Source organism: Salmo salar, chromosome ssa16 (assembly GCF_905237065.1).
Source record: "Salmo salar chromosome ssa16, Ssal_v3.1, whole genome shotgun sequence".
NCBI lineage: Eukaryota > Metazoa > Chordata > Actinopteri > Salmoniformes > Salmonidae > Salmo > Salmo salar.
Genome location: NC_059457.1, coordinates 62,830,672 through 62,852,540, shown reverse-complemented (window position 1 = coordinate 62,852,540; position 21,869 = coordinate 62,830,672). Strand labels below are relative to the sequence as shown.

At 45.1% G+C, this 21,869-nt stretch overlaps 2 protein-coding genes across 2 annotated transcripts in view; both read right to left on the bottom strand.

Annotated features, from left to right (window-relative positions):
• LOC106574327 (partitioning defective 3 homolog B) overlaps positions 1-21,869 on the bottom strand; it is a 241,797-nt gene that overhangs the window by 61,400 nt on the left and 158,528 nt on the right. Inside the window, exons 16-19 of the mRNA XM_045696696.1 lie at positions 18,217-18,280; positions 11,907-11,951; positions 5,891-6,106; positions 1,435-1,588 (exon numbers count right to left, since the gene is read on the bottom strand). Coding sequence (XP_045552652.1) covers positions 1,435-1,588; positions 5,891-6,106; positions 11,907-11,951; positions 18,217-18,280 — 479 coding nt within the window. The remainder of the gene's footprint in view (positions 1-1,434; positions 1,589-5,890; positions 6,107-11,906; positions 11,952-18,216; positions 18,281-21,869) is intronic.
• LOC106574330 (partitioning defective 3 homolog B) lies at positions 939-20,477 on the bottom strand. The gene is made up of 4 exons (XM_014150174.2): positions 18,217-20,477; positions 11,907-11,951; positions 5,891-6,106; positions 939-3,888 (listed from the first exon to the last, which is right to left on the bottom strand). Exons 1-4 carry the CDS (start codon positions 18,419-18,421, stop codon positions 3,851-3,853), a joined length of 504 nt encoding a protein of 167 aa, XP_014005649.1. The 5' UTR covers positions 18,422-20,477; the 3' UTR covers positions 939-3,850.

The following is a 21,869-nucleotide window of genomic DNA, read 5'->3' as shown; positions in this document are numbered from 1 at the left end:
GAGAGTACGTGTGAGTGTGGTTAGTGTGCGAGTGTGGTTAGTGTGTAAGTGTGTGAGCATGGGTGTGTGTGTGTACACTTGCAAGCCTGTGTGTGTATAGGGCCTCCCGAGTGGCGCAGAGGACTAAAGCACCACATCGCAGTGCTGAGGCGCCACTACTGACCGGGAGCCCCAGTGGACGACACACAATTGCCCCAGCGTCGTCCGGGTTTGGCCGGGGGGGGGGGGGGATTCCCTTGTCTCATCGTGCTGTAGCGACTCCTTATGGCGGGCCGTCGCCTGCAAGTTGACTTCGGTTTTCAGTTGGACGGTGTTTCTTCCGACACATTGGTGTGGCTGGCCACCTAGGTTAAGCGAGCAGTGTTTTAAGAAGCCGTTAAGATGCATGACTCTCGACCTTCGCCTCTCTCAAGTCCATTGGAGAGTTCCAGCAATGAGACAAGATCGTAACTACCAATTGGATATCAACGGCCCTTTCCTGTAATTTGTGTGCACTGTGAGCATCTGTGTGCATGCATATCTGTGTAGGTGTGTGATAAGAGGTCCAATAACAACAGCCCTGTCCTGTGACCTCTGCATCTCCCGCCTGCAACCCTCCCAGAAACCAACCAAGTAAAAGGTTGCGCGCGTGTGTGTGTCCATCCTGGTACCAAGCCAGATGTTAACAGTATACATCTCCCCACAATTGCAACTGACATGCTGGACGATTGGATTCTTATCGGAGGGCCTAAAATCGATAGACACTGAGGCTCTATATAAGCCCATCTATGATCGCAATCGAATCCCAAATGTTTGAACTTCTATGGTGTAATAACAAGACTAGAGTGATAACCATCTTTTTACTATACAGCATCACATGACCCAAAATCTCTGCAAGATAATTCTTAGCTTCGAACTAGTGCAGGGCTCTCCAACCCTATTCCTGGAGAGCTACCTTCCTGTAGGTTCTCTCTCCAACCCTAATCTAGCCCACCTGATTCTAATAATTAGTTAGTTGATAACCTGAACTAGGTTAATTACAACTGAGTTTACAGTGAAAACCTACAGGAGGGTGGCTATCCAGGAACAGGGTTGGAATGCCCTGTACTAGTGAAATAAATTGAGAGAGATGTGTTAGGTGCTTATTGGGATGGGGAAAACGTTGAGAAAACGTTGGGTGAGTGATACTGGAATAAGCAGTGGCTGAATGACCTGAACAGTTGGAAAAGGGGAGTGCTAAAAGAGGCAAGAATGGAACTAGAATTCAGAGATACATATTATGAAACATAAATAGGGGAAACATTGGTCCGTGTGGCTCAGTTGGAAGATCATGGAGCTTGCAACGCTAGGGTTGTGGGTATGATTCCCACAGGGGACCAGTACAAAAACGTATGCACTCACCACTGTAAGTTGCTCTGGATAAGAGCATCTGCTAAATTGTAAATGGTTGCCTACCTTAAGAGCCCAAATCCTTTCTTCTTGGCCTTCTCCTGGTCCTCAGAATTCTCAGTTTTTCTTTGCTTCTTCTTCTTCTTCTTCCCTGCCCCTGATTTGATCTGGTCCTGGCGGGATGAGCCACTGACGGGCGTGTCTCGGCCGGAGCTCTGCTCTGACAGGTCATCTCACAGGGAGGTATCAAAGGTTAAAATGTCAACTAGGGCTGACCCCATTTAGTCGACTGGATGATTGTTCGGTCAATAGGCTGATGGTCGACCGAGATTTCTTTAGTCGAGCAGTCACAATTTATCTCTTTCTTTCTTTCTTTCTTTCTTTCTTTCTTTCTTTCTTTCTTTCTTTCTTTCTTTCTTTCTTTCTTTCTTTCATGGTGCACAAAACACCTGTCCGATTCGCGCATGTCTCAGTGGACTTATCCATCGTGGAGGTCACGGGGATGGCACAGTCCATCAGGCTAAGACATGTGATACTGAAATTGTATATGGTTATATTATGTCAAAATAACGGCGCAACCCTAATATTATTTTATAACAAATGCGTTTTCTCCTGCGTTGGATACGGTCACTGTCTTCAGTTCTGAAACATAATCTTCAACTCGCCGTAGAATTGGCGCCTTTCCCTATGTTGCTATGTGCATAATAGCAAAGATAAGCAGCATATTGAGATTTAGAACAATGCAGCTGAGGCAACAGCAGCAGAGATGAGGAAACAGCCCTTGCCTTAGCCTAATTATCTAAGAAAATGTAGGAGAGTGGGAAACCCAACTTAATTAGGTCTATAATCAATAGTCTAACTTAGATGTGCCTGGCTTTATAAATCATCCCTATATATCTACAGAAGTAAGACAGATCTTGCTTTTGTTGCCTGTTTGAGTGTTTGTTTAATAGCCTACTGATTCCGTGAGCACCAAGCCTCGTGCAACAGCAAAATGTTGGATAAAGCAATTTCACAGATTCGGCTGTTTTTAATCTTTGCTATGCTTTAATAAATGCTTTACACTTTCCCCCCGTTACAACAGACTGCTATTACTTATCATTTATTTAGTGTTGTTTTCTTGATCTCCTTCTGGGTCATTTCAATTATTATCATCATCATTATTATTATAATAAGCAATGGCGCTATCATTAGTAGGCTTTGTATAATAACCACCATCGAGCTGTAGACATAAGAGCACATCCTGTTTTGTCTTAATACCATAACTTATTTAGGCCCATGTTTCAATATATAGTATCTATCAATCAATCATTCATTCATTTGTTCATGCCGAGGCGTTCATGCTTTGAAATGGAATCAAGCATTTTAGTTAAAAATGTAATGAAGGGAGCTTTGAATAATTAGCCTAAACAATAAATAAAGTGCAATTCACGAACGCATGCAACTGTTTTTAGAACAGACTCTTTGGTACGCTTACATATTTAGTGTTGTTTACACTGTTCTAAATGGTCAGAAAAAAATAGAATATTGTAATCTAACAGCAACCGTTTGGCACAAATAATACTCGCGCAACGCTTGCTCCTATACCCACCTTTACCTTGATCACTCGTAGTTTCCACAACTAAGTCAAATGTCTTCCACAGATCTGACTAACCCCTCTACCTCCTGAGCAAACGTTCACCTGTTTCGAGTTTCTTTTTCACGTCCTCCACATCCATTTTGCTGTCACGTGTTACTGTGTTCAGAGACGGTTTAAAACAATTTATTGATGTGATTATGAAAGGATATAAGTCAGGCCCCATTGGCCACATACTGTACATGCGACGCTTGCATGTTTCAAGTAAAGAGAGCAAGGGTTCAGGGAATAGGGAATGTTTTTCCTAAACAAATCAGGGATTTCCGTAACAGAACTTTTCTGTCAGTAACAAGTAATAAACTAAATGGCTGAAATGATGTTGCAGCTAACACCGTGCATTATTAAACACTTGCTGTGCTGTGGTGCCGTCACGCCGCAGTAGGAAGCGGAGCGAGACTACATGCGCCAGTCACACAGGCACTCGCTGTCATTTTTTTAACAGTGTGACCATCGAGCTCTTTCTTGAGTCGTTTGTGTTTTTTTTAACTATTTAATCAAACAGTGTGCTTAAAGCATCAGACAAGCTCAGTGCATATGCAGTTGATTTTATTCAAACACATTGGGTGTGTCTATATGTGGAAAAATAAGTTTAAACATTTCGACCAAACAATTGGTCGAAAGAACAGGACGACGCACGGTCGACCAAGAGTTTCTTTTTATCCGGGGAAAGCATTAAGGTCAACACAGATGCCATACACACAATGAAGTAGACAGGCGGACAAACACACACTCATATACCTACCCCATCCCTCCTGCAGTGACTCAATACTTTGCAGCCGGGTTCACCGACATGTCTTTTTGGGAAAGTGGGAGAGGGGGGTGCTGACTCCAATCTTGTATTCAGAATCACTGGTTCCCCCCTCTAAGCCTGAGGCAACCACTCCCTGAGGCCAGAGGGAAAGTCAGAGGCAATTCTAGTGCTTCACGGTTCAGTGTGGATGCTCAGATGGTCACACACACACCCACTGACACACACACACACACACACACACACACACACACACACACACACACACACAAATCTTTGGCTTCACATGAAAGATGTTACATCAAAAATGTGCAGCTGTGGGATTAAAAAAGTTCCCTGGCCAGAAACGCTGATTCATTGAGCTGCTCAACAGTGTGTCCTTTTGCGACCCCACGTTTGCTGAATGTCAGCGAGTTACGCAATGGCTAAATTACTCATTATTAATATCAGTGATAAATCAAAGTTTATACAGCTCAAGTGTGGATATTTATGAATAATCGGTCCAAAGGCAATCATACACTGAGTGTACAAAACATTAGGAACACCTTAATATTGAGATGCAAATCCTTTTGTCCTCAGAACAGCCTTAATTCGTCAGGGCATGGACTCTACAAGGTGTCAGAAGCATTCCACAAGAATGCTGGCCCTTGTTCACTCCAATGCTTCCCACCGTTGTATCAAGTTGGCTGGATGTCCTTTGGGTGGTGGACCATTGTTGATACACACGGGAAACCGTTGAGCGTGAAAAACCCAGCAGCGTTGCAGTTCTTGACACAATCAAACCAGTGCGCCTCACACCCAGTTCAAAGGCACTTAAATCTTTTGTCTTGCCCATTCACCCTCTGAATGGCACACATACACAATCCATGTCTCAATGGGTGTGCGCGCGGCAGGTAGCCTAGTGGTTAGAGCGTTGGACTAGTAACCGAAAGGTTGCAAGATCGAATCCCCGTTCTGCCCCTGAACAAGGCAGTTAATCCACTGTTCCTAGGCTGTCATTGTAAATAAGAATTTGTTCTTAACTGACTTGGCTAGTTAAATAAAGGATAAAAAGTTAAATAAAAAAGCTTCAAAGCTTAAAAAGCCTTCTCTAACCTGTCTCCTCTCCTTCACCTACACTGATTGAAGTGGATTTAATTGACATCAGTAAGGGATTATAGCTTTTACCTGGATTCACTTGTTTATTAAATGTATTGAATCTTTATTTAACTAGGCAAGTCAGTTAAGAACAAATTCGTATTTACAGTAACGGCCTATACCGGCCAAACCTGGACGACACTGGGCCAATTGTGCGCCGCCCTATGGGACTCTCAATCACGGCCCGGTTGTGATACATGCCTGGATGGTCAATCTATGTCATGGAAAGAACAGATGTTCCTAATGTTTTGTACAGTCCGTGTACATTACGTTTGATCTCAAATGTCAGTCGAGAGAATATGAAGTGACAAAAGACTAACTTTGTGGTAAAACTTAGAAATCACCTACAGTCAGCCACAGTACAGTGCAGCATCTTCCCCATTGATTTCAATGGACCCAAAAAAATTCTACCTACTGTAAGTGGAAGTTATTTGAAGTGACTTGGGCGAAAACTAAGTATGTAGATTCTAAAAACACAGTGGGATAACTAACATCACTATGATGTCTCTATACCACGACATTGGGGTCCACCCTACGTTCCCTCGACTTCATGTTCGTTCCCTCAGCCCTATGTTCCCTCAGCACCCACTGACCAATTTCAAATCAAAATTGGCACAAATGCTTATTTTCCCCAAAATTTGGGAAAAAAGATTTGGCCTTGTTTGGGGAAGATGATAATTAGAATGATACCCAGTGTGCTTTGCATGTGTCAATGAACAAAGTGTCAATTTTCACCAAATTACAAAATACTCAAAATTGAAATACGTATTTGTCCTCCCTGCCCCTTCGACCCCTGGTTTAGAAGATGCAGTGGGAACATAGGGCTGTGGGAACATTGGGCTGTGGGAACATTGGGCTGTGGGAACATTGGGCTGTGGGAACATTGGGCTGTGGGAACATTGGGCTGTGGGAACATTAGGCTGTGGGAACTGAGGGAACATAGGACCCAGGGTACATACACTGCTCAGTGTTGCATTAACGTTTATGGTGATTTTCCTTACCGTCCTCCGACTCCGAGGGCCCATCGTAGGACTTGTCGATGGCGGTGCGGAAGCTCTGGTTGCAGCCCCTCCCCCGCACAATGTGAGGCCTGGGACAGGGGAAGGGCACCTGGCTCAGCTGCCGGGCCTCAGACATGGCCGACTGGTGGCTTTCCAAGGAGCAGGACTTCCATAGGCCCAAGGTGGGACCCAGGTCACTCCCCCTGGATGAGACCTCTGAGAAGGGGAGAGACAGGGAGGGAGGGGAAGGAGCCCCTGGTCAGCATGGATAGAAGGATGGAGGAGGAGGACTGGAAGTGGAAAGAGAGGAAGAGGAGAGGAAGAGAGAGAGATGAGCGGTTGGGGAGAAATGGTTGAACAATTAAAAAAATGGGGAATTAGAGTAAAAAGGATGGATAGGGACAGGTGTAAGAGATGGGAGGCAAGAGAGAGGGAAAGGATGCATTCATGTAGAAGCAAAGGAAGAGGATGAAGGAGTGCCAAAGGACTGCCGTGAGTACACAGGCATGGGCCACAGTTAGGAGGAAGAGAGACAGAAAACAAGAGGACATGATAGGAGGACTATGAAGACGATTGGACAGACGAAAAGAGGACGATCACAGTTAATGAAGAGGGAGAAAAAGAGAGCGAAGAGGTGGAGGTAATGGAGGAGGAGTGTGAGGAGGATAAGGGGAGAAGAAGAAGGAGAAGGGAGCAGACAAAGAAAGAAGAGAAAAAGGAACAAAAGGGCCATGCAGGAAAGGTCTACTGCACATGTCATACACATGGCCAACCCTCTTCAAGGGGAGCTACTGGGTGTACAGGTGTTTTCTTCAACCCTGGGGTAACACACAACAAAGGTCCCGGTGAGCAGCTAGAGCAGTAGGTGTTCTAAATTAGGGTTGGAGCAAAAGCCCACAGGATGGTATAGCTCTCCAGGAGAAAGTTTGGTCCAATGGCTAGTGCTGTAGGTTAGTCACAGAGGTCCATCGCCAGACCAGAGCATGCATAAGTAGGCCGCAGAGACAGACAAGCAAAGGGGATGTGGCGAGAAACACACAGTCAGTCCCAAATCGTTCACTTATCCTTCATTTGGCCCTAACGCTATTTTGCTAAAAGGTATGGAAAATAGTTTAAAACCGACTGAAAAAGTGACTATTTCTAAGTGTCTGTTTCTAACTCCCACCAGGGATTTGCAAGACTTTTATGCTTCAAAACGCTCTCGGAGATGGTAAACGCTCAAAATGTTCTCGTTTTAGACTCTCTTTTGTCGACTCAGTCTTCAAAGCATGAGAATATTCCTCATTGAAATTGATCTTTGGAGAGTGGGCGATAGAGTCAAGGGGAAAGGAGGGAAAGTGAGCCAGAGCTGCAGCGGCAGTGGCATTTAAGTCCTAAATTGACTTTGAGGAAGAAGTTGGATTTGTGTGAAATAAGGGGTTATAAATAGAGAGCGGGTACGTTTAGGAATAAAACACTCAATTTGAGAAGCAGGATTTGTGTCACAAATGTAATTGTGGCTGTCCGGCTAGCAGCTTGATAGAATTAAGCCGCTTGCTGCTGAGTTCTGCAGTGAACGCTTGGCTCAGAGTGTGTGTGTGTGTGTGTGTGTGTGCAGTACACGCTTGTGTGCATTTGCAAGCATAACACCACCTGTATATGTGTGTGTGTGCATTGCGTGCGCAAATGCACGCATACATGTTTGTGTGTGCCCGTGAGCACGTGTGTGCGCGTGTGTGTCTTCGTGTTTGAGAGTGTGTGTGTGTGTCTTCCCTTCGTCCATATCCAGTGTAGGCATGTCAAATGGGTGAAGGTAGATGTAAATGAATAATGAGCGCTACAGGAGGGCGATCATCCGCATGCAGAATTTCAAGGGTGAAACCAGCATTTGACTCCTATCACTGCCTGCTGTGGACCAGATGCTCAATGTAGGTTCATTCACCCACTCACTCACCCACTCATCATGTCAGGTCAACAAGCATTGGTGATAGGTGCAATCCTCTGACAATGCAGCGCAAGACAGGAGCTCCGTAGGGGATTCACACAAACCAATACTGCCCATCTGAATACAACTTTGAGCAATATGAGTAATGTTACGCAACTGCCTCCAGCAACACACACCTGCGTTACACAAATCAAAACACATTAGGACCACAAGTACGATGCAGAGAAGCATAGACGCACCCACCAGAATGCCTCTCGACTCGAATACTGCAGCCACACTGGAAGCCGAGGGAACGCGCATAGGGCCGAGGGAACGCGCATAGGGCCGAGGGAACGCGCATAGGGCCGAGGGAACGTCGCCCAATGAGCAATTTAGGGGGTTAAGTTACTTGCTCAAGGGAACATCGACAGTAGGTGGCACTTGAGATATTGATGCATTTGTAAGCATTTCACTCTTTGACTAGAGTGAGCATTTCTGCAGCTCAACTGAGCAAGGCCACCACCGATGACGGAAATGCCACTTTTTAAGCAGCCTCTCCCTGCAGTGGATGATTTAAAAAGGTCAGTTGTCATGGAGACACCTCTGTCCGTGTCGGGGTGTGTGTGTGTGTGTGTGTGTGTGTGTGTGTGTGTGTGTGTGTGTGTGTGTGTGTGTGTGTGTGTGTGGAGGATAAACCGATAATGTCTATCTTTCCAACTCGGAGAACCCTGGATTCAATCTCTCGGCTAGCCTATAAAACCACGTTCACTGTGATGGGAACTAGTAAAACAACCTATATTTTAACCCTTTCCAATAAATGGAAAAGGTATATAACGGTTTCAATGTGGGTGGGTGGAAACCTTCAAACCTATTTTAATAGCACAACCTTTGGGTGTTGACATTTGAGCTTTACCAGATGAAAACCAAATAATTTAGTGTTCATAGGGCCAGGTAAAGTATAGGAGAGGCAGATACAACAAAACAAACAGGTTTTAGAGTGGTACAGTAAGCAATGCACATGAAAGTGGCCACTACCTTGTCTCGTGTGAAATAATTAACTTAACCCAAAAGTTCCACCCAATCAAAGTACAGTCCAATTAAGGTCCTGACCAATCACAGTTTAGTTCCAATCAACGTTGCAACCAATCATAGTTTATCTACTCTCTCTGAGTGCACTCTGATAAATCACTAACATTGCGTCCCCAGACGGGACACAGATGCAGGCAGTAGGCAGTAATCGTGTTTAGATAGATGGAGCCTATGGCTGCATATTTGCTCCCTTAGACGTATGGCTCTAATAATGGTCGGGGACTTAAAAGGCCATTTCATCATTACAGACTCACCTTTTTTGGATTAGTCGCGTGGAGGGATGTGAGGGGGAGGACATGGACTAGAGATGGGACATGTGCCATTTGTTAAAGCTAGGTTTAATAAAATGCACTACTATGCTGCGGTAGAACACAAAGCATGTAGTGTGGGCAGAGCACACGTACACACACACACACACACACACACACACACACACACACACACACACACACACACACACACACACACGCGCACACACAGACAGATGGCCCTTCCCGCTACAGAGTGATCCATCAATTCAAATCAGCACAACATGGTGACTTTCAACTTGAATCAACAACAGTGAGATGGGGGAGAAGGGGGCTGGGTAGAGCGAGCGATACGAACTACAACAAAGCAAGGTTCCATGTTGGCAGGGGAAAGGGAAGGCTACATGTTTTCAAAGTCTAATTGCAGAAGGGGACAAAACAGAATAATGGACACTGCCAGTTGCACAGCGGGCCAGAAGCTAGCCGGTGTTTGCCGCATCTAACAGGGCTTCAGCGTGGGTGGATATCCCCCATCTCCAACAGAAACAAACCCAGGCATCAGCGGAGCAAAACATGCACGCGCACACCACAACACGCACGCACCAAACGCTTGAAACAGCTGAGACAAAATTTGTTAGAAGACCTGTGTGTGCGCAGGGCTACTAAGTGGTGTGTGTGTGTGTGTGTGTGTGTGTGTGTGAGTGCGCGCACGTTGGAAGCGTTCCCAGACCTGTGTGTGAGTAGAGCTGCCAGAGGGAGATGTTAAGAGCCGAGGGACAGACAAAGAGGAGGATGGAGAGATGGAGACAGAGACCACCGCGGAGAGATGGAGTGAGAGAGTCCCCCTCCAAAACATCCATCTATCCCCCTCTCCTACATGAGCAGGTTCTCCTCCGGCTGTTGATACACACTCTGGTCTATTCAGAGGACCTGAGGATTACTGGAGCTGTCCCTCTTTCTATGTCACACACATGCAAAGAAACACACACGCACGTGTGTAATCCACACGTTTCTTGTGTCTATGTGTTAGTGTTTCTTTGCGCACGCACGCCACACACACACAGAGAGAGAGAGAGAGAACCTAAATCAGGAGGCTTTAAAGACCGGGCTTATACAGGCTGTAGCTATGAGAAGGTAAAGAGCGAAGGAGATATAGGGGCACTAGGAGAGAAGGGAAAGGGAGGATTATTTGGAAGGGAAGCTCAAAGGATGGAGCATGTTACCTATAATCACATAACACTAGGAAAGCACAGAGAAGCACGAGAGGGTGAGAGCAGTGGAAGAGAGAGGAAGGTGGATAATTGGGATATGGAGAATAAGAGAAGATGAAATGGGGATAGGAGGGGACAGACTAAGCGTGAGAGAGACAAGACAGACCGCTCTGGAGAGAGAGACAGAGAGAGAGAGAGAGAGAGAGAGAGAAAGAGACTAAGAAGAGTAACAAGAAAGAGGCGTAAAACAAACAAAAAGGGTGAGGAAGATAGAAAGAGAGTGAGAGCACGGAGAAAGCGAGGAATAGAGAAAGTATGGAGAAAGTGAGCGCAAGAGAGGAAGAAATCACAAAAGCAAATGAGAGAGTGAGAGACAAAGCAAGACCGAAATAGGAGAGAGAGAGAGAAAGAAATAGTAGGAAAAGAGAGCGAGCGAGTTGGGAGAGAGAGACAGGAAAATAGAAGGAGAGCGAGAGAGAGAGAAATAGAAGGAAAGAGTAATTCTGCATCATACATCTCTTCTCTCTCTATCCCCCCCCCCCCCAACCCGAACAGAGGTTTTAGCCAGATTAAAGCCGGAGGCGGAGCCCCTCTTAAAGACCATCCTACTAATGAAATATGTCAAGGCCTATAAAGAAGCATGGGGCCATTTAAAGAATCATGCACGGGGCCAAGTCCAAAACAGCCCCGTCAGCAAACTGGCCTCAGTGCAGCCTGTCAATACACATTAGCTTCCACATCAGTTAGAGGCCGATGTAGAAAATGAATCTCTTTATCTATCATAGCCCATAAGGGTTATTATGACTACCGATCAGAAAATGGGCTTTGAGGGAAATCATATGGGTAAAAATAGGTTTGGGTGTATGGGGGGGGGAGAAAAAAAGCTGAGTGTGGTACTTTACAGTGGGGGTGGGACTTGTAGAGTTGTTGTTATGCGGCAACAGGTTTATGCTGCGGTAGATTTAAGGTGTGTGTGTGGGCGCGTGTCTGCAGGGGGAGTGCGTTCAAGCCTATCACTCAATCCCTGCACCCTCTTTCTCACTTAAGTGAAAGGAGACAAATTAAGAACATCCCGGTCTAATGCAATCTAGGGCTGTCGGAGCAAAGAGGTAGCTTAACAAATCACTTCCTGCTGCTTCCAGCTGAGTAAGGAGAACACATAAAACAGGTGCAGTGACACAAAGCATCTCCCCGCTGAAGTGTGTTCGCTCCAGGGTGAAGTTTCCCCAAATGTACAGATCTAGGATCAGCTACCCCTTCCCTCAATCCTTACATGAACCATTAGTGGGGAAATGCAAAACTGACCCATGACCAGTGTCTAGGGACAACTTCACCCTACTACGGAAGGAAGAGTCAGAGGAGGAGTCCTGAACAGGTCATAACTTGTATTGCGGTCAGTATGACAGCGCACTGAAAATTCGGATTCTTTTTCATACCTCTTTTCAATGTTCAGTCGCTTTCTTTGTTTGAGAAGGTGTGTGTTTGGGTGTCTGAAGAGTGAGTGTGTGGTGTGTGTGTGTGTGTGTGTTGGGGATATGGATAGGGGGAAGAGCGTGTGTCTTCACCTGGGCTCTGCTCTGCCAGGGATCTCATGTTGCTCTCATCAGCCACTGAAACACAGAAAACACACACAGTGAATATTGGAACGCCATAAACGGTTACCTTTGTTTTCTCTGAGCAGAGATGGAGAAAAAGAGAGAGGGAGCAAGACACGGAGAGAAGAGCGAGAGGGAAAGAGAGATAGGGTGGGGAGGGCAAGAACTGGATACTCTCTCCCTCATACCCCTCCCCATCCCCCCCCTCTCATCACTCTTTCCCTCTCTCTAATCCACACCAACAGGATTGAGGCAGGCAGGGAGCGGCATCAGCTGCCTGAGGGGCACTGCACCACGGGACACAATAATAGGTTTTCATTACGTTGCAATTCCTCTGAAATAATCCCTTTTCATATTTTATGAGGTCAATTTTCTCCCGGCAGAGAAACGAGAGCGGAAGAAAAAAAAAAAAAAAGAGAGCGAGAGGGAGAGAAAATGCAGCTGCGACAGAGAGGACAATGGATTAGACTGGCTGTTAGATTTGCTGGCTTCACGAGATACGTTTACCCTCAAATACAGTAGCCACAAAAAGGTTGGTGGTGGTGGGTGTGTGTGTGTAAGCTGTGTGGCTCGAAGCAAAAAAATAATGTGCATATGAATCTGCTTCTATTGTTACAGAGATCCCCCCCTGTTCGGAGAGCAGCATCAACAATCTCTCACCCACCCACAGATACATAAATGTTCTGCTGCTTGGATAGGAATTTGCTGCTGGCGTTAGTGAGCTCATTATGGCTACTGCTCAGCGAATCACATGGTTTCTTCTCCACGTGTGTGCGTTGATGTACATGACTCAACTATTGTCAGATCAGGTCATGTGGTAAGGGAAAAACTCCTGGGTCTGAATTCAAAACGTGTCTCAAGAGTAAAAGCGCCGATTTAGTTCTCACCTTATATTCCTTATGATTTCAAAAGCAAAACTGATCCTAGATCAGCGCTACTACTCTGAAAGGCTTTATGAATACGGGTCCAGGTGCAACCATTAAGACAGACTTGAAAGCGAGTGTTTAGGATCACAGTCTTGACTAAGTCTATTTAACCAATGTCAGATACCTCTGAAACGCTGAAGAAGCCATTTGTGCGTTCTAAATGGCACCCTCTTCCCTATATAGTAAGTCAAATAAATAGCCTTGTAGCATGAGGCAGCTTGATGTATAAGTACACACCCTGGCCAAAAGTTCCTGAATAGGGAATAGGGTGCCATTTGAGATGCAGGCCATGTTTTGCTTGTGCACCCTACAGTCCCCATAAGAAAACATTTGCTAAGCACCAAAGCTTAGACTGCTTATTACTTTTTGCTTAGCGCTAAAATAAACCCTCAGACTTGACTCAACCGGCTTAACCCCCATTTGGAAATGGGAAACTACCCCCTATTAAAGGGGGTGATCTCTACAAATGTGACACACAGCGCAGGGTCAGTGTCATACAGTCCCCATGCCTCAGGTAACACCGCCCCATCCTCAGGTAACACAACCCCCCCATCCTCAGGTAACACACCCCCCATCCTCAGGTAACACCGCCCCCCATCCTCAGGTAACACCGCCCCCCATCCTCAGGTAACACCGCCCCCCATCCTCAGGTAACACCGCCCCCCATCCTCAGGTAACACCGCCCCCCATCCTCAGGTAACACCGCCCCCATCCTCAGATAACACCGCCCCCATCCTCAGATAACACCGCCCCCATCCTCAGATAACACCGCCCCCCATCCTCAGATAACACACCCCCCCATCCTCAGATAACACACCCCCCATCCTCAGATAACACACCCCCATCCTCAGATAACACCGCCCCCATCCTCAGATAACACCGCCCCCATCCTCAGATAACACCGCCCCCCATCCTCAGATAACACACCCCCCCATCCTCAGATAACACACCCCCCATCCTCAGATAACACATCCCCCATCCTCAGATAACACCCCCCCCATCCTCAGATAACACCCCCCCATCCTCAGATAACACACCCCCCATCCTCAGATAACACCCCCCATCCTCAGATAACACCCCCCATCCTCAGATAACACCCCCCATCCTCAGATAACACCCCCCATCCTCAGATAACACCCCCCATCCTCAGATAACACACCCCCCATCCTCAGGTAACACCCCCCCCATCCTCAGATAACACCCCCCCATCCTCAGATAACACCCCCCATCCTCAGATAACACACCCCCCATCCTCAGGTAACACCCCCCCATCCTCAGGTAACACCGCCCCCATCCTCAGGTAACACCGCCCCCATCCTCAGATAACACCGCCCCCATCCTCAGATAACACACCCCCCCATCCTCAGATAACACACCCCCCATCCTCAGATAACACACCCCCATCCTCAGATAACACACCCCCCCATCCTCAGATAACACCCCCCATCCTCAGATAACACACCCCCCATCCTCAGGTAACACCCCCCATCCTCAGATAACACCCCCCATCCTCAGATAACACCCCCCCATCCTCAGATAACACCCCCCATCCTCAGATAACACACCCCCATCCTCAGGTAACACCCCCCATCCTCAGATAACACCCCCCCATCCTCAGATAACACCCCCATCCTCAGATAACACACCCCCCATCCTCAGGTAACACACCCCCATCCTCAGGTAACACACCCCCCATCCTCAGGTAATACCGCCCCATCCTCAGGTAATACCGCCCCATCCTCAGGTAATACCGCCCCATCCTCAGGTAATACCGCCCCATCCTCAGATAACACACCCCCTATCCTCAGATAACACACCCCCATCCTCAGGTAACACCCCCCATCCTCAGGTAACACCCCCCCATCCTCAGGTAACACCCCCCCATCCTCAGGTAACACCCCCCCATCCTCAGGTAACACCCCCCATCCTCAGGTAACACCCCCCCATCCTCAGATAACACCCCCCCATCCTCAGATAACACACCCCCCATCCTCAGGTAACACACCCCCCCATCCTCAGGTAACACACCCCCCATCCTCAGGTAACACCCCCCATCCTCAGGTAACACCCCCCATCCTCAGATAACACCCCCCAATCCTCAGATAACACCCCCCTAATCCTCAGATAACACCCCCCCATCCTCAGATAACACCCCCCCATCCTCAGATAACACACCCCATCCTCAGATAACACACCCCCATCCTCAGATAACACACCCCCATCCTTAGATAACACACCCCCCTATCCTCAGATAACATCGCCCCCCATCCTCAGATAACACACCCCCCATCCTCAGATAACACACCCCCATCCTCAGATAACACACCCCCATCCTCAGATAACACACCCCCCATCCGCAAATAACACCCCCCCATCCTCAGATAACACCCTCCCCCCCATCCTCAGATAACAACCTCCCCATCCTCAGATAACAACCTCCCCATCCTCAGATAACAACCTCCCCATCCTCAGATAACAACCTCATCTCAGTCTGTCATTTTCATGAGGGAGGGAGAGGAAGGGGGGGTAGAGAGTAGGAGAAAGGTGAAGTGAGAGAAATATGGAGAGAGAGAAAAAGGTGGATGCATTGAGAGAGAGATAGAGATCCAGAGAGAGCGCGAAAAGAAGGAGAAAGACGGACGGGAGTGAAAGAACAAGAAAGAAGGAAAGAGATGACGAAAAAAAGAGAAAGACAAGAGAAGCAGTGAGTAGGATGTGGGTGTGTCTTCCTAATAAAAGCCAATCAATGTGCAGTAGCGGCGTGCAACTAGTTTAGGAGGGGGAACCCAATCCAGAACACTAATGAACTGGGATTGGAAACCAGCGACAGGCAAAAAACTTTACAGAATGAGATATACCTCACTCTGAAACAGAGAAGAGAGAGAAAGGAAGAGAGACGGGTGGGGGATTGAGAAAAGAGAGAGATGGGGGAAGAATGAGGGAAGAGAGCAAAAAAAAGAGGGAGAGAAAAAGAAGAAAAGACAGAGAGGGTGGGTGTGAGAGAGCGAGGGTGAGAGCAAAATAAATGAGAGGCTAACAAGGTCACCCAGGGGCTAATATGAGGAAATAAGCTGCTGTGCTCTCAGCTTTCAGGGAGAAAGTTGGTTATGACTGAAGGATTCATGCTTGGCACAGACTGAGCAGTGTCATGCGGAGACGTGCGCACACGCATGCACACAGAGCAGTGTTAGACTGACTAGACACAGTCTAGTTCAGGAACCGTTGTCTTGAAAAGGTCAGGCCTCCCAAGTGGCCCACGGTCTAATGCACTGCATCCCAGCGCTTGAGGGGTCACTACAGACCCAGGTTCGATCCCAGGCTGTGTCACAGAGTCCCATAGGGCGGTGCACAATTGGCCCAGCGTCGTCCAGGTTAGGGGAGAGTTTGGCTAGGGGGCTTTACTTGGCTCATTGCGCTCTAGCGACTCCTAGTGGCGTGCCGGGCGCCTGCAGGCTGACTTTGGTGTGTTTACTCTGACAGCTGGCTTCTGGGTTAAGCGGGCTTTAACGAGCGCAGTTTGGCGGGTCATGCTTCGGGAACGAATTTCTCGACCTTGGCCTCTCCCGAGCCCATTGGGGAGCGATGAGACAAGATCATAATTGAAATTGGGTGAAAAAGAGGGAATAATACCCCCAAAAAGATATAATGTTAAAAAATTGGCAAACCTTTCATGGTCATATGCGTGCATTAACATAACATTATGAGACCATTTCAATGGGCCCATGTGATAACAATGTTGAATCTGTGCTTGAAATTCAATACTTAACTAGGGACCTTACAGATGTTGCATGCATGGTGGACAGTGGAAGGGTCATGTCAACCTCTATTATTTCATACAAAGTGAGTCCATATAACTTATGTGATTTGTTAAGTTGAATATATATTCTTGTTATGTATTTTTTATATATAAAAATATATATATAAAATTTAGATGGTTTGGAATGAGTTGGACTGCAGAGTGAAGGGAAAGCAGCCAACAAGTGCTCAGAATATGTGGGAACTCCTTCAAGACTGTTGGAAAAGTGTTCCAGGTGAAGCTGGTTGAGAGAATGCCAAGACTGGGCAAAGCTGTCATCAAGGCAAAGGGTGGCTACTTTGAAGAATCTCAAATATAAAATATACTTTGAATTGTTTAACTTTTTTTTGGTTATATATATATATATATAAAACAAAAAAAAGTTAAACAATTAAAAGTATATTTTATATTTGAGATAAATCAGTCAATTGAAACAAATTCAATAGGCCCTAACCTATGGATTTCACCACTGGGAATACAGATATGCATCAGTTGGTCATAGACCAAAAAAGGGCCTCACAATTGGCCTCAGGATCTCAGCACGGTATTTTTGTGTATTCAAATTGCCATCGATCAAATAGAATTGTGCTCGTTGTCCGTAGCTTATGCTCGCCCTTACCATAACCCTACCATAGGGCACTCCATTCACAACATTGACATCAGCAAACCGCTCACCCACACGCCATCCACATGGTCTGCGGTTGTGAGGCGGTTGGTCGTACTGACAAATTCTCTAAAATGACATTGGAGGTGTCTTATGGTAGATAAATTAACATTACATTCTCTGGAAATAGCTCTGGTGGATATTTCTGCAGTCAGCATGCCAACTGAACGCTCACTCAAAACTTGAGACATCTGTTGCATTGTGTTTTGTGACAAAACAGCACATTTTATAGTGGCCTCTTACTGTCCCCAGCACAAGGTGCACCTGTGTTATAATCAAGCTGTTTAATCAGATTGTTGATATACCACACCTGTCAGGTAGAGGGATTATCTTGGCAAAAGAGAAATGCTCACTAACAGGGATGTAAAAAAAATTGTGCACAAAATGTAAAAGTAAGCTTTTTGTTTTATTTCAGCTCATGAAACATGGGACCAACACTTTACATGTTGCATTTATATTTTTGTTCAGTGTATATATTTATACAGTAAAATGTGTATAAAATGTGAAGAAATCTAAGGGGTGTGAATACTTTTGCAAGACACTGTATGAAACTTTGGTTAACTTGAAATTATAGTTTGTAAACTTGAAACACATAATGAAAGCAATATCTAGCATACCGAAATTCAATATATAAATCTTTTTTTGAAAAGTGATTTTTAAACTGAATGCAATATTCATTTAAGTCAGTTTCAAATCAGGAAATACAATATTGAATTTATGAATTAAATTATTCCATTTGTGCATTACCAATTAAAAAATAATAAATTCAAATTCAATATCTTAATAAAAATGTAAAACTATGAAATTCAAATACAATTTCGGTTGGCACTGAAATCCCTCCATATCGGAATGTGAGCGCACGCGTGCAACACTTGTGTGCATGTGTGTGCTCACCCAGGTCCATGCTCTTAGAGTTCCTTGTCTGAGGGTAGTCTGTCTGCCTGGGTTGCTGTGCTCTCTGTGTGAAGGGGACCCTCAGGAGAATAGGGAGTCTTGTTCCACTCACTGAGAAAAACCCCCACAGATTATAATCAACACTATTAACATTGTAGCCTGCACTTTTGTTATGTCCTATTTTAATGTTTAACCTCTCTTTCATAGTGTATTTTATGTAAGTATACTTTCAGTGTTACTTATTTTCCAGCAGTGGTGGCAAGGGTAGTGGGGGGCAGGGGGGGGTGCATTGCTACTAGCATTAGAGCAATAACATTGTAGCTGTTTCCATAGACTTCCAGTCACTGAGCCAATGACAGTCCATTTAAAAGAACGTCTTGGCAAAAAATATTATACAACAACATTTACAGAATATTTTGTGTAGCGGTGGCAGTGGGCCACCTAAACACATTTCCAAGCATATATTCAAATCTTACACATGTATTAGCTAATTTTCCCCCAACATGGGACACCACCTAACTTCGGACACTCTCTAGCGGTTAGAGGATTAAATCACCTCGAGCTCAACATTTAAATGGCTGGAAAATAACAGTAAGTTTTGCGACTAAAGATTTTCAATGCAATTTATCTAAGTTGAGTTAGGTTGAGAGAGTTTTCAAAAAAATTAAAAATAAAAATATATATACACACACACATTTTGTGGGACACGCTGTATATTGTAAAATTCGACTGTGCGACAGACCACACATAATTTAACATCCAACTTTTTACCTCTGGAATATGGCTTTTTTTTTTTTTGAACCAGAAGGCTAGCCAACTATCTAGTAAAGACTTCAGATACGAGGTTGTGTCTCTTTTTTTTAACAAATTTAAAAGGATATATCTTGTAATTGAACAACATTTTAAGGTGGCCAATAACTGGAGACCGTATGCCGATAATACGGGACATATTCTTTTTTGCTAAACCTCTTATTAAAAGCTGATAGTAGTAGTATTTCCACTGAAATGTCAAACATGCTAATTGCTAACCCGTTAGCTAACATTTTTTACGACACCAATAATCACAAAACATTGATGGCTTGATCACAAGATAACACTGTTAAAGGTAATATATTTCTTAAACGCTGTTGAATATGTCGATAATACGGGTGCTAAGCTAGATAATATTTCACTTGAGGTCAAATGTTTTACAATATACGAGGCGAAAGTATATATCGGTTTTACCGTTTAGAAATGAATGCACTGAATGCATCGTGTCCCCCCCCCATTTGAAGGTGTCATAAGTATTTTGGACAAACTCACATTGTGTAATACATATGTCATCGTTCAACAGCATACGTTAAATACTCAGATTATTCCAAACATTAGGAACACCTTCCGAATATTGAGTTGCACCCCCCCCCTTTTGCACTCAGAAAAGCCTCAACTCGTCGGGGAATGGACTCTTACAAGGTGTCAAAAGCGTTCCACAGGGACGCTGGCCCACGTTGACTCCAATGATTCCCACAGTTGTGTCAAGTTGGCTGGATGTCCTTTGGGTGGTAGATCATTCTTGATACACACGGGAAACTGTTGAGCATGAAAAACCCAGCAGAGCTGCAGTTCTTGACACAAACCGGTACGACAATCCATGTCTCAGATTGTGTCAAGGCTTAAAAATCCTTCTTTAACCGGTGTCCTACCCTTCATCTACACTGAGCAAAGTGGATTTAACAAGTGACATCAATAAGGGATCATAGCTTTCACCTGGATTCACCTGGTCAGTCTGTCATGGAGAGCAGGTGTTTTTAATGTTTTGTATACTCAGTGTATAACACAGTTGTGTCATGATCTGAATCATACATCACTGATTCGAAAGGACTTGACAGGTGAAAGCCACAGTACGTGGTGGAAACCCTTGCATTCACCTATCCAATCATGGTCCTATTCACTAGGAACCAAATGGAAGCATGTGGGCCGAAGCAGGGAGGGACATACCTTGGACCTATTTTTGTCCAGTAAAAAAATGTTGGTTTTCGTTTTCCGTTTTAAAGGAACTTTAAGGAATGCGTCCCAAATGGCAATCTATTCCCCATTTAGTGCACTACTTTTGACCTGGTCTGGAATTCAAACGGGGCCACAGTGTAATGACCTCCGGTGAGGTTGTGTTGTGCATTGGAGTTTAGCGTTCATCTCCTCCACGGAGCCAGGCGAAGGTGGCGAGGGGAAATCCTTCTATCGCCTCCTCTTCCTCGTGATGGGCGTGGCCACCGTCAGTGGGAGGAGCTGGACGGGGAGAGGATACGGACAAACAGCACAGACAGACACACATCAATCAGAAATTCTACCAGTGACCAGTGCCTTTAAAAGAGTAGGATGGAGTGTTCCATCTAAGGCCAGTTTTGAGTCTAACGCCGTAAAGACTACGGTTAGGATTGAGGGGAACCTAGATCAGTGCTGACAGGCAACTTCTACTCTACTACTACAGTATCAAGCATACATGAAATCTCAGACACATGACCGAGGTCTATGCCATGTAAATGCAGGATCAAATTTGGCAAAAGTGATAGTCCTGTTATAAGAGGAGAAATATACCTATCTCTGGCTGGAGCTAAAGCAGTCATCACTTTCCATGAAGGGCCACTGAGACAGGAGGCATTGGATATGTCCCAAATGGCACCCTATTTCCTATATAGTGCAATACTTCTGAGCCCGATGGGTGCATTTGGTATACAGCCATTGCGTTGGAAGCTGTGTCAACGCTAGTTGTCTGTAAGACTGCCTGCCTAGGAGAGTAATGCAGTAGACCTACACACACTCAATCATCTAACGGAGCCAAACAGTATTGAGGGATAGATTTTCAACTGTGTGCACGCAAGCACATACATAATGGAAATGAATGCAACTGATTCTCCTTGAATAATGGATCCATACTTCATTTAGCTTAGCAAGGCCAATTCTGTACGTCTCATGAAACATGTACAGAACACACACACACACACACACTTTCTGTATTGACTGACATTCACGTCTTAAAGTAATGAACTGTTGTTTCTCTTTGCTTATTTGAGCTGTTCTTGCCATAATATGGACTTGGGTCTTTCACCAAATAGGGCTATCGTCTGTATACCACCCCTACCTTGTCACAACACAACTGATTGGCTCAAACGCATTAAGAAGGAAAGAAATTCCACAAATTAACTTTTAACAAGTTACCCCTGTTAATTGAAATGCATTCCAGGTGACTAACTCATGAAGCTGGTTGAGCGAATGCCAAGATTGTGCAAAGCTGTCATCAAGGCAAAGGGTGGCTACTTTGAAAAATCTCAAATATAAAATATATTTTGATTTGTTTAACACTGTTTTGGTTACTACATGATTCTATATGTGTTATTTCATAGTTTTGATGTATTCACTATTATTCTACAATGTAGAAAATAGTAAAATGAAAGAAAAAATGAGTAGGTGTGTCCAAACATTTTACTGGTACTGTATGTATGTACGTACGTATGCATGTATGTACGTACGTATGTATAAAACCGTTCAAAAGTTTGGGGTCATTTAGAAATGTCCTTGATTTTTTAAGAAAGCACATTTTTTGTCCAATAAAATAACATCAAATTGATCAGAAATACAGTGTAGACATTGTTAATGTTGTAAATGACTATTGTAGC

Excerpts from the sequence above, each read along its gene's own strand:
- LOC106574330 (XM_014150174.2), bottom strand. The coding sequence starts at position 18,421 with ATGAAAGAGAGGTTAAACATTAAAATAGGACATAACAAAAGTGCAGGC. Across the intron at positions 11,952-18,216 it reads CTCTAAGAGCATGGACCTGG|TGGCTGATGAGAGCAACATG; the intron begins GTGAGCACACAC and ends TCTGTGTTTCAG. Across the intron at positions 6,107-11,906 it reads CCTGGCAGAGCAGAGCCCAG|AGGTCTCATCCAGGGGGAGT; the intron begins GTGAAGACACAC and ends TCCCCTTCTCAG.